The sequence below is a fragment of the Sparus aurata genome, chromosome 8 (genome assembly GCF_900880675.1).
Source record: "Sparus aurata chromosome 8, fSpaAur1.1, whole genome shotgun sequence".
Lineage (NCBI taxonomy): Eukaryota > Metazoa > Chordata > Actinopteri > Spariformes > Sparidae > Sparus > Sparus aurata.
This window is the reverse complement of record NC_044194.1, coordinates 18153415-18166138: the sequence shown is the minus strand read 5'-3', so window position 1 is coordinate 18166138 and position 12724 is coordinate 18153415. Positions and strand designations below refer to the sequence as shown.

The window sequence follows — 12724 nt, the reverse complement described above, 5'->3', positions numbered from 1 at the left end:
CTAGTTAAAGCCTGAATGATTGGAGGTAGAGAGAGGGCTGGTAGTTTCATGAGGAGTTGCCCTCAGATGTTCAGTGTGCTCTCAGCCGCCAGGTACTGGAGCCTGGCAACAGTCTGGCTCTCCACTTTCGGCACTCTTTATTCTGTATACGGCCCATTATCTCTTTTCTACATTACACTAAGCTAAGATAAGATCAAGGACAAGTCAGCAGTAAGGCTGCTCTTTGTAGTTGTGATAACTGTTGCACACAGACGGGGTAGCCACATCCTTGACTGATAGATGTCTGCAAGAGGCCACGGTCTACTTTTAACTTAGAGGTCCTGCTGCAGAGTTTAAATATGTTTCCAGTACCATTAACGTTTCGCTTCATACGGCACATAATGTCAAATTTCAAGGTAGAGTTTTTGATTTCTCTTCTTGTGGTTTTTTCCCACCTCCCAGAGTGAGGTAATCCATTACAAGTAACACCACGTCTGCTGTTGTTGTTGTCAAGTTTAAATCACATCACTGAAGTGTGACTGAATCTAAGCACAGATTGATACAGAGAGAAATGTGTGCTTTGGGATGCAACTGAAAAGTGAAAGAAAGGACATTTTATTAACTGTGATGGATGACCTCCTCACACAAGTTCTTGGAAGGCTCATTTTTACACCTCAGTCTGGTGTTTAAGTAGGTTTCATCAGAAAAAAATGGAATACCAATATTGAAAAAGGCAGCTGCATTGTCTAAATAAGGAAAATTAAAAGCATCAAATTCCAGCTATGCAATATCAGTGCTATAGAATGAATGGAGACAACAGTGGGATAACAATTATAAATGTATATTATGCATTTAAGTGGGCCAGAACATTCAAAACACTGGTCTGGTCCATTAAAATGTGGTCTTCTAGAAAGTCTGTTAACAGAGTACAATTACCAATGGAAAACACAGACTGTGGTGGACTGGGGAGCACAGAGATTGAGACGAGGCTTGTCACACACTGCACTTAAACAGTGCCGTCACACATTTATAACTGCCATATACTTGTGGGCTTTCCTGTATGCCTGCAGAGTCCTGATATCAAGTCCTTGGTGATGTTTCTAGAGTGGCTAGACTGGTGGTGGAGACATATGGCTCTGATTAGACGATCATTTAACCTCTCTCTTGTCACCATGCCCAGAGTCAGTAGACTGATTGAATTTGCAGAGGGCCTTAGTTGGTACAAAATGTTTATAATGCAGTCTAGCAATTATTTCTCCGCTTCTTGCCAGCTCGAATAGTCTTGTGTGTGTATGTGCATGCATGCTTGTGTGTGTGTGTGTGTGTGTGGCTTGTTTATACCCAGCTCCCCTCTCACAGTTCATGATCTCTTTGGCTGACGGGGAGCCCACATATGTGGCACCCTTACAAAAGCTTTAATTCATTAAGTTTGAGGGAAAATGCCTCATTTTCTTCGGTGCGGCTGTGAACTTCAGTAACTTTAAAAGAGAAATGCGCATCAGTGGTGGTTACTACAGGCAGTGATGGAATGTAACTAAGTACATTTACTCATGAGTTGTTCCCAACTACAAGTACCTTACTTCAGTACTTCCATTTTCATTTACTTTATACTTCCACTTTATCAAATTGCATGCTGCTAAGTAGTGCTTTTCAAAATTGATTTAAAAATCATCTTAATTGCATTGGCAGCTGGAGAAAAAGAAAATATATAGACGATATTCATGATAAACATGACGGTCAGGGTGAGAAGCTCAGATGTCTTGTGTTCCCTGATGCAATTCATATAAACAGGGAATCTGACCAGTTGCTCTAATTTTACTTCCTCCTTGTCGATTAACGACTGAAAAGACGATGGCCAGTGACAATCTAGAGGGACATCCGACCATTACTCAAGGTATAGCAACATAGCCCATCTGATAACCCATTGGATTCCATTAGACAACAACTAATGTGAGTGTTCAACTACTCCCGTGCTAACGTTACCGTTTCATAATGTTACATGACACCATGGGAAAGGTGGAAAAGTAATTCTAAAATATCAGTACACATCTTGGACACATACATTCAAACCTGGAAATGAAACACGCAGGAGGCAATCGGCACTAATGTCAGCTAGGAAGTGGTTGAATGCGATACGATCATCGTTCAGTTGCTGATCAGTCAGGAAGTGGGAAATGGTGAAGATTTGTCAGGTCATCTACATTTATGTGACATAAACAGCTGTTTGACACTTGAGCTTCCCACCCTCAGAATGATGTCAGAGGAGGAAAATGACTGCCATGTCGATATTGTACGGCTCGACAATCGGCCAGGCTGATACTTGGTTGACTCATATGTATTATTTACTTCCACTTGTACTTTTGATACTTAAGAACACTTATTGCCAGGAAATTACTTTCTTTTACCAAAGTATTTTTAACATGGTATCTTTACTTTTACTCGAGGATGATTTTTGGTTACTTTCACTACACTGACTATAAGGAGCATTAATACCAGGGGTCAGATTCTCATTTGATCTGCCATCTGAACTCAAAGGTAGCAGTAAATAAATGAAGTTGTGTGCAGACAGTGGTAATGAAAATATTCATATATATCTATTTGTAATCCTCCTATTTCCCCTAAATGAGCCATCCAAAAGGTTACAAGGCTTATACAGTCTGGACAGAGCCACAACAGATTTTTAAAATACCCCAAAACCGGCTCCAGATGTTGAATAATCAGTACAGTCATTAGTCACAGGCAGAAAAAGTCTACTTCGCCGTTGATGGGAAGACAATTTCCATGTGTGCGTGCATACCTCACAGCACAGTAGCCTGAAGACACTTGCAATTCCTCCAGTAAATTAAAAAAAAATATATGGCAGCCCACATCACCCAAGGTAGTATTTCAGGTCTAATGCTTTCCAACACGCATAAAGTTATCAATCATATAAAACATTTTCTGAATTATAGGCGCTTTGTGTAAACATTCCTGACAGAATATAAGGCTGAATCACAGCCTGAGCTCACTTCTGAGTATTACGAAGTCCCAAAAGCGAAAGTAGATATTCATTATAATAATCCACAAAATGAGCTCACGGTTAATGACGTTCATTTGGAGTTTGTACAAAAAAGGGGAAAGAAAAAAAAAGACCCAACACGTTTTTGATTGGCAATAAGTGGGTGTCTGTGGCCCCAGCCCGCCCCTCACTGTGCCATAATTAGACGCTCATTCCTGCAGTCACGCTGCGACTGCGACTCACTCAACTCCATCACATCCTCCGACCCACTCTCTTTCGCTTGTTTTAAAGGAGCACTGCGGTTTACATTCTCGCATCCCGCAGAATATAACCACCGTCGAGATCAAGCTCGGAGCTGCCGCGCAACTTTAGTCTTTCAGGTTTTTGTCCTGTTGTTGTTGTTGTTGTTGCTGCTGCTGCGGTTGGATCCCCGTTCATTCAATGGGTCCGTGTGTGGCGCTGCTGCTCTGCTCTCTGTGCGGAGTTCTCCTCGGCCAAGGTAAGTTACCTACCGGTGACAAACAGATCACAACGACTTGACGACGACTTTTTTTTTTTTTTTTTTTTTTTTTTTTACTGAATCAAATCGAGCCATGTGAATGTTCGTGGTTTATGATACTGATGTGTGTGTGTGAATGTTACATTGCGAGATCACTTTTTATTACATGCATGGGCACAGAGCGAGACCAGGGGAGGTGATGAATTTGTCATCGGACTAGTTTGGGCATGTGATGAGAGCGCAGCTTACACAGCTGGGTGCTTCAAAGTGTTGCAGGTCTGTCTTGAAATGCTTGATTCAAAGTATGATAACAGTTTCGATACATATAACAAATGCTGCTTTTATGCCATTACTGCTTTAAAAAGGATGGCAATTGTTTTTTTTCTCCCCTTTTTTTTTTTACATTGTTTACCTTAAAACTAACAATGACAGCTAAAGTCATAAAGTAGCTTTAAACTCTTCGCAAACTGCATTATAGGATTAAAAAAATCTATGTGTCTTTCATTCATTACTGCTGTGCTTAAGCCATTGCCTAGACTCAACTTGATTTAGAACAGTGATTAAAGGAAGATGTCACATCACATCAGGAGTGTCAAAATGCCATTTAACATACGTTGTGAGGGAGAGCTCTCACTGCCATGGTTTCTTACTTTCCACCCTGCAAGTCAAAGGCCAAGTGTCTTGGTATGCTCTGATGCTATGTCTTAAACGACCGTCGTCTCCACCAGGACAGGACGATCTAGACAGAGGGGTGTGATTTACACTGGAGCGCCCACAGCAGGGTCACCCAGGCGTGGGATGAGCCGTATCAAAATGCTCATGATCCCGTGGTCACACATGGGGCAATTTTCACAGTCAGCAGGACCACTTTTTCTCAGAGCTGCCTTCTTTGTAGGGAGGTGTGTCACGGGTCAGACTGGAGTAAAAGCTATCAGCTTAAGCTGTGATGTGACCAGAATTCTTAGAAGTGCCCCTGTGTGTCATGCAAAGAACTATTCGAGGAAGGAATTTGACATTGATGATGTTTGACACAGATAGACAGACAGTATTGGAGTGGTAACAGCCTTTTTGTATCACTAAGAAACTTCCAAATAAAAGCCTTAAGCCTGTGAAAGTGATGCACACTGCTGTTGCAAGGCCAACTACTCTGTCTGGGCGGAGCTCCACCACTGGGCTCATTTAGCCTTGTTTACATGAGGCGTCTAGACGCAGGCAAGCCATGTGCTGCTCTGCCAAGACAGAATGGCCCCTTAAAACCAGCAAAGCCATCCAAGATGAAAATCAGCCGTCCCTAGACAGACAATGCATCACAGAGACAGAGGACCGTGGCAGACTGCATCTAGAGTGGAGCATGGCTGTGCCTGGTTTGCCTCTTTTGATAAAACAGTAAGCACACAGTTAGGTTTAAGGCACTTCTGGTCTTTCAATTTAGGTTCACAGAGCAGCAGACAGTGGTGGCGTTGGAATGACAATGTGATGCCTAGTGGGTTAGATGTCTTTCCAGTTTCAATATAAATTGAGTGTTTTGGCAAGAGGAGGTCAATCACTGGTGATGGTCAGAAACAAAAAAGCTTGAACAGCTTATGCAAAGTTGCACTAACTTCTCTTGACATTTATATGAGGCATCAATGACCCTCTTTTAAGTTTCTGTTATCACATGTTTGTAAGCAAAATAGTTTTGTTGTAGTCTGACTTGAACCTCCTGGTCTCACTTCACAAACGGAGGTCTTTAACATTCAGAGACAGAGAGAGAGAGAGAGACTGAGAGGGCCTACTTGGTAGTCCCATGTGAAAAGCTTTTAAAATGCCATCTCATTTCATCCAGCTGCTACTAGGTTTATTGGCCAGAGGATTCTGGGACGTGCCAGACTTCCAGTAGTCAGTAGTGAGTCAGCTAATGTGGCTGCCTAGTAATAAATCCTCTGTCCATATTCACTCCTGTCTGCCAGGTTAATCATCCTTCGTGTAGTAGCAATGGTCACAATGTTTTAAAAGTCTAGTGTGTAGGATTTAGGGGGAGCTATTTGCAGAAATGGTATAATGGTATAATCGCCTGAAACTAGCCATTGTCTTGTTTTTGTTACCTGAGGATAAGCTTTTTACATGGTTGATGCCCGAATGGACAGGCCGAAGGGATGGGGGAGAGACACCGTTCAGTGATTTGTTCTTACCTAAGTTTACAATGAAACAAACCAAAACAATAGCAGCAGCACACAAGGGATTCTTACAGAGATTTCCGCGTCGAGATTTCAACTGTATCTGACTCGATTTCCCCCTTATTTCCTATGGTTGGTTCTGTGATTTTGTTTGTAAAACAAACAGCCAACTCTGGTGATACAGCAGATTGCCAGCTGTAGTTTCCCTGGTAAACACACCAACCTCTTCTGCTCGTAACTGTGTCTCTAGGTTAGGCAGAGTGGAGGAGCTGGGTGTCCACAGAGCATCTGGCTTGTTTGCTCTCTCTAGCACAGAGATACTCCGGCAGAGAAGAGTGTAACCCAAGAAGAGCAACAACAGGCCGATCAAATGTAAGACTGCGGCAGCCAAAGAAGTCGATGTGATTACCGAGGAAAACTGCAGCTCACAATTCCCTGTATTGGCTCACCAAAATCTGTTTGTTATACAAACCAAACTCCTATATAATTTTTACATATATATAAAAACTATATATAAATCTGTTAACTCACAAGCCTCCTCATTCCTAAACCCAAGCAAGTGTGGACGTAACAATCTCTCACAGAAGAGCGACCAACAGAGTCTCCCTCCTCCCTCCCAACAGCCCATCCATTCTAGCATCAACCATTGAGTCTAGCATGTATCACTGCCATGTTTCTATGGCAGTCCAGAATAGACAAACCATACAGCCCTAGCCTTTTATGTAACCACACAGCTAGATTTGACAAAATCCTGCAGAGTGGAACCTTAATTCTGTTCCTCTGTTTTCCTGTAGACTAAACTGGAGAAATGACTCACTTTCTACAGAAAAACTGTTTGTTAACTTTAATAAAAGTCTTAGTCATTGTTGTATCCTGCCCATACTTTGTTCTGGGCTGCCGAACTGGTTTTAAACAGTGAGCCTGGAAACCGTCTGAGTAAGTCATGCTTACTTGTGTTGTTACAAAGCTTATCAATGCAGGATCCTGTTTGCTGTGATGACTATTCCTTCTTGTGCTTCATCTTTGATTTAATGGTTATAATAAAATTCCCCCTGCCCCTCAGGGAGAAAGCAGCACATCTATAAAACTGAGGACTATTCCAGACACTTGTCCTCCCTACCTGATCTAACTTATTATCTAAAGTTGCTGATTCTTGCCAGACTTCTCACGGAATGACGCTGTGTCTCAGACAGATGGGTTTGTTCAGCCCATTTCACAATAACTATCCCCTATGATTCAGGGCTTTCAGTCACCAACCAGCAACGACTCGTATTCTGTTACAATGGGATCGACAAAATTTATTTCACAGTGAGTTTGTTTTCTCTCTTTTTCTCCCGGTGGACTTATTGTTAATAACAATTTGGCGCACTGTTCCTGGTTTGAGTCGAAGGAAAAAAAAGTCCAAGGGAGACGACCTGCCAAAGCTATTTCACGTTTGGCAGATCACGCAAACCGCAGGCAAACGAATGTACTTGATGTGATTGTGATGGCTGATTGTTTACAGAGTCGGGGCATTCCACACTCTCTAATCCACATGAATAAACAGCCAGATTACCACAGAGTTGAATGTGCGCCAGTCAAAAATTCTCTCTTGTGTCTGCAACAACATATCCATCATTCATTGTCTTTGGCAATGAAAAATGCCTAAAGCCAGTATAAATTGCCAGACAGATTTTGAATTTGGTTTTTTCCATCTTTTAAAGAACCCCAGGCAACCTGCCTTCGATGACAATGGCGCTTCCCTTTTGCATTTGCGTTAGATAACAGATTTTAACATTAATCAGCAGAAAAAAATGAGCAATGAGCACTCTTATTTTTGCAAAAAGAGAACGTGTTTGTCAAAGGAATAAAACAACAGCTTTGCACATGAAATTTTATATATTTTGCACATCATGAACATCTTTAAGGGTACCAAACTAGCCTCAGGGAGTGTGTACTAACCACCTAGTGTGTATGCAGACACTTGTTAGGTGCAGATGCAGAAGTACTACATCTGGGGTATGCAGGTGGCGGTCCCCTCTAGTGCTCCAGTGTATGGCCGATTAAGTGATAAGTTGATCAAAAAAGATTTATCAACTATTGAATTAATTGCTTAATTGTATCTTTCATTTTTCAAGCAATAACATCTGCTGGTTCAAGGTTCTTAGTTGTAAAGATTTGGTACTTTTTGCTGTCATATATAATAGCAAATGAAGAGTCTTTGGGGTTTTGACTGTTGGTTGGACAATAGAAACAATTTAGGTGATGTCATTTAAGGCTCTGGGGAAAATGTGATTAGCCTTTTCTACAAGTCTTTGACATTTCTTACACCCAAAGGCAAACCTCAGATCAACTGATAATGCCATAGTCCCCTCAGTGCAGAAAAACCAGGCCATATTGGATATCATCCACCTGACAGAGCACAGTAAATGTGACGAGCACAGATTTACCACTTTTTCACCTGTTCACTCGTGCAATAAATTCACCTTGTGTCCGTAGGAGCGGAACAGATCTCGATGGAGGACTGCTGTAAAGATGGTCAGAAGCGTGCCAGCGATAATGAAGACTGCGCATCAATCCCTCTCATCTCTGCATCAACCACATGCATGTAAGCAGGTGCTATCTGCAACTTCCTTCTCTCTGACTGCAAATGTATACAGCGCGAGGCTGAAGAAGGCTGCCTGGGGCTTATTCCGATATACAAGTCATTAACCGCTGCACCCTTTGTGACAATCTTACATTTTCAATCTGCACCACAGAAGCTCCTGTGGTATTGGCCCCAGGAGAGTTGGCCTGTACCATGTATGCGGGAAATGTCTGCGGGCCCATAATATGAGATTGCTTTACCTTACTCCTATAAATCTCCAGGCACATTATTCACTTCACGTGAGAGCAGGAAACACTAATAGTGATGGGATAATAACAGGTCTGCTGGTAACCCTAGAAGGTGTGCTGCAACAGGTTCGGGGCCCATAAGCCGGGGAGATCTGCTGCTGTGAACACTGATGGCAAACACATTTACCGTAGCCACCCTAAGTGATCCCAAATTTGTCTAAATTATATGGTGAGGGGGAGAGAGGAAAAGGGGACAGAGGTTTGTGGGGGAGCAGGGTGGAAGGGGGGGGGGGTTCAGAAGAGGGGGCTGTTTCAAAATCCAGGAAATACCTTAGAGGTGAAACGCGACATTGAGGGACGATGGAGAGAAGCAATAACAGGAAATCTTAACGATTACTTCAGACACCAAAGGGGAAAAAAGCACGAGGGAGAAAAAGTGGAGAGAAGAGGAGAGAAAAAGAAAAAACAGGAGCGCGGCTTTGCCCTTAAAAGGTTCTGCAGAGGAGGTGTGCGCCCTGACGTACATTCGAGATCTTCGGTAGTTTATGTGGAAAGAGATTTCTGGTAAGAGTTGATAAAGAGGCTTGTTGGAAATGAGCGAGGGGAGAGGTGAGGGGGCGGCGTTTTATGCTTTTCTTTCTTGTAAAATTGAGACAGAGATCGAGACCAGACAGAAACAGACACCCACTCTTAACTGATTAGACTGCACGAACAGACGGCGAGCGCTAGACAGTACAATGAAATCCGATCAAACAGATATTTTGATAATAATATTCACATGTGAGGGAAAGATCCAAATATTGCTTTTGGCATTTTAACAGCCATTGCGGTAATACGCTGTGTTTTATTGATCCCTGTTGAGATTAGACAGATTTTACAATCCTCCCGAGCAAAGGGAGCTCGGCGTCCAAGGTGGGCTGCGATACTTCCTGTACCGATGTGTTGCTCACTTTATGCCTGTAGCAATGTTTCGTATAACATGCCGTCACTGATTTCAAAAGAAAAACTGGGACGATTCCACTCTTGTGATGTAATTGATCCCAAGTGAACTGTATAATACTGGCAGCCGATAGTCAGCCAAGGAGTTGCTTACAGGACACGGCATGCTTATCTTAAGGGAGTGGTTTGTTTTAGTGGTATTATTGTAACTGTGAAAAAGGAGATGTGGAGGTGGACAGATGTTCATCTTGGGACTTAAATGTTGACTTGACTCAGGTCTAAAACAACAGACCAAAAGGCCTCAGGGAGTACTGCTCGACCCAATTTTAAGTCCAGTGATGTCAGCGTTGCAAAAAAAAACACAATAAGACTCCATGTCTTCCTCTGAATTAACACAGGACTTACTCAACCCACTCATCGACACATTTTTAGTTTGACAACTCCGAGATCCCCATCAGGCTTGCCTTGGGTGGATTTTAATGGTCTGCACTTTAAGGCAGAGTTGTGTTGCACCTAGGAGATTATCGACAGAGCAGAGAATAAATGCACCGCCTGTGTTTTTGTGTTGTGTGTTTGTTTTTTTTCCCGCTGACAGGATAGTGCAGGAGCAGTGCTGCGTAAAAGTGCTTGAGGATAACATGTGTGCTGTCGGTATCAACGTGGCCAAAGACCAAGGCGCCTGCGATTCATTACTCACCAGCACCTGCGAGACCAAGACTACCAAGGTGTGTTTGTATGTGTGTGTGTCTGTGCGCATTCACATGTTTGTGCACGTGTGCCTTACCAGCCGAAGACGCCATAAAAGACGCAAAAAGACGGAGTGAAATCACCGTGCACACCCAAAATCTCCCTCTACGCAATCAATGCACAGTTCATCACTCTGCTGGACAGCCAGTTTGGAGGCAAATGATTGATGAGAGCGATGGTGTTTGTGTGTGTGTGTGTGTGTGTGTGTGTGTTTGTGTGCACTGTGAGCAGGATGAGGCATGTCACTCCTGGGAGGAATGGAGCTTGTTGCTGTCAGATAGATTATAAATTCTGCTCTGACTCTAGAATCTTCTGCAGGCTCTTGTCCAAGCACTTTTCAGCTGCTATTTGTTTTTTTTCTCCCCCAACTTGAGCCTCAGAGTGCCCCTTTATTTGCACAAAATACTGCACATCAACACAAGCATGCAATAGTTGGACATCTTGTCATTACTTTACTTGACGTTTATGTGCCTTAATGTTCAGAGAAATGTCATTAGTTTTGTCATACTGTCCATTGCCACAGCACCTATACTCATCCTCTGTCTGAACACCTTCTCTTTAAAGACCCCTCCCAAAAAGCGAAGTCTGTACTGATTGGTTCAGCTTTCACACGCTTGAGCTGGCAGCGCCCATCACGTTTGGCCATGTTTCTGTAGAAATGGTTACGCTTTGGGGTGTGGCTGAAGGCAGTGAGTGCATTTGTGACACCACAACAATATGGAGCTAGGCAAGGCGTCTCCACAGGCTGTGAGCATTTCTCTGTGGATTATGTGTTTTGATAACTTCACAGTACTCATACAGCAACACGAACTGCTTCATAATCAAAAAGAAATACGAGGGGATGAGACGGTTTTAAGATACTCTTGATAAATGCAGAAATCAAGTTTTCCCTAAGGGTTCCATTACATTATGAATGAAGAAAATGATAATCAGCCACCACCTTAAACTATCATTGACAGCTTAGATAAAACTCATACAAAACAATAAAGTTGTTAATCTGTAACATTGGGACAAAATTTAGGGAAATATTCCGATTTGACTTCCGAAGCAGCGGTAAACAGCTAGCCTGGCTCCGTCCAAAGGTTAAAAAACATCCACCTACTAGCACCTCTAATAGGGCATTGAGACCAATCGGCAAATTATTTGCACATCTATATTACATCCAAAGTCAATGAAAAGACACAAATAGATTTTGCCTGACACTGTGTCACGAAAGCCTGTCGGCGTTGACTTTCACCGTGAAGTCATGACGTAAATGCGCTCATGTCCAGATGTTTGTGGATGGCAATGGAGGAGAGGATAACAATAACGCGAAGCAAATACTCTCTCATTTGACTGATATTGTACAAAGCAGTGATTATAGCTGCTTTAAATGGAAGTCTTTTCGTGCTTTGAATCAGTTTCATGCATGGCACCTGCTGTACTTCTCTGAGATTTGATGATTGCACAGCGTTGAACCAGGGCCTAGGTACTGTTAAAGTTGTCTGAAAGCCTAAATGTTTTCCGGGACAGTGTCGAGGCCACACACACATGCACCCACATGTAAACAAACACAGACAGACAGACAGACAGACAGACAGGGTAGCAGTTACCTACTGGTACACAACAATTTGAGCTGTAGTATTTGAAAGGCTTGCGTCCAGCTCTGCTCTCACCACCTCTACACTCATACGCCCTTCATGGTTACATTTCAGGTACGTATCCTCAGTGCCTCCACCGAAACACAAACACACCCATCCCCCTACTCTCACCCCCCCCCCCCCCCCCCCCACTGCTCCTTTCATATGCCTCCTCGACTGAGATTACCAGGCTGCCATAATGATTGATTGAGCATGCTTCAGCCAGGGGGGATGATGTCATCTCATCACTGTCTGTCCGTCCGTCTTGCTCCTTTTCTTCTGTCTGTCTGTCTGTCTGTCTGTCTGTCTGTCAGTCTGAGGCCTGTCAGTCAGTCAGCTTGTCTCCTCAGGTAGCCTTCTTCTCTGCCTGCCTGGTTGATTGAGAGCTCGGCTTCTCTTTCTGAATCACACCCTTCCATTTTGTTCCAGTGTTAAAGCCTGACTTATCCACCTTCAGTCTTTTACCGACCAGCATCATCCCACAATCTCCTTTTTTCCTTTGTGTGTAGCTCTGGTTTCATTTCCTGTGGTGCGTTAGAGGGCTGAATCGAGAGTTGATCATTTTTCTCTCCAAGATATTGTGTTTCTCTCTTGTGTTATGCTAATGCCGCATCATGCACCAAAGCTTATTATGTTGCATTCTATTCTCTGTTCTGCAGTTTTGCTGTAACTGTTGTCTTCTGGGGAAGGAAGCCCAGGCAAACGGTCTACCCTGTGACCATGACCTGTCTGTAGGCTCTCAGTGTAGCAAGGTGTCACGGGTCTGCTGCATGGAGGGAGCCCCAGACAATCAGACCACACCTGCAGGACAAGCTGAATGTGGGTGAAAAAAGCAGTACCTTTTTTTTTTTTTTTTTTTGCATCAAACCTTTACAGTAAGGGTGGAAAATCTTCATCCAATCTCATGTATTTTCTCAAATTATTCAAACATAAAGGAAGAATAGGTTGAACTGTTAAAATCAAAGCCCCACTG

General features: G+C 43.1%; 1 protein-coding gene across 2 annotated transcripts in view; it reads left to right on the top strand.

Annotated features, from left to right (window-relative positions):
• Positions 1–2978: 2978 nt before the first annotated feature.
• The window catches only part of fbln1 (fibulin 1), a 32373-nt gene continuing 22627 nt past the window's right edge, over positions 2979–12724 (top strand). The window contains exons 1-4 of one of the 2 annotated variants that reach the window (XM_030426807.1): positions 2979–3476; positions 8111–8219; positions 9981–10110; positions 12411–12570. In XM_030426807.1, the coding sequence (XP_030282667.1) occupies positions 3419–3476; positions 8111–8219; positions 9981–10110; positions 12411–12570 (457 nt within the window). In that variant the 5' untranslated portion in view covers positions 2979–3418. The remainder of the gene's footprint in view (positions 3477–8110; positions 8220–9980; positions 10111–12410; positions 12571–12724) is intronic. The other variant, XM_030426806.1, reaches the window with a different exon arrangement.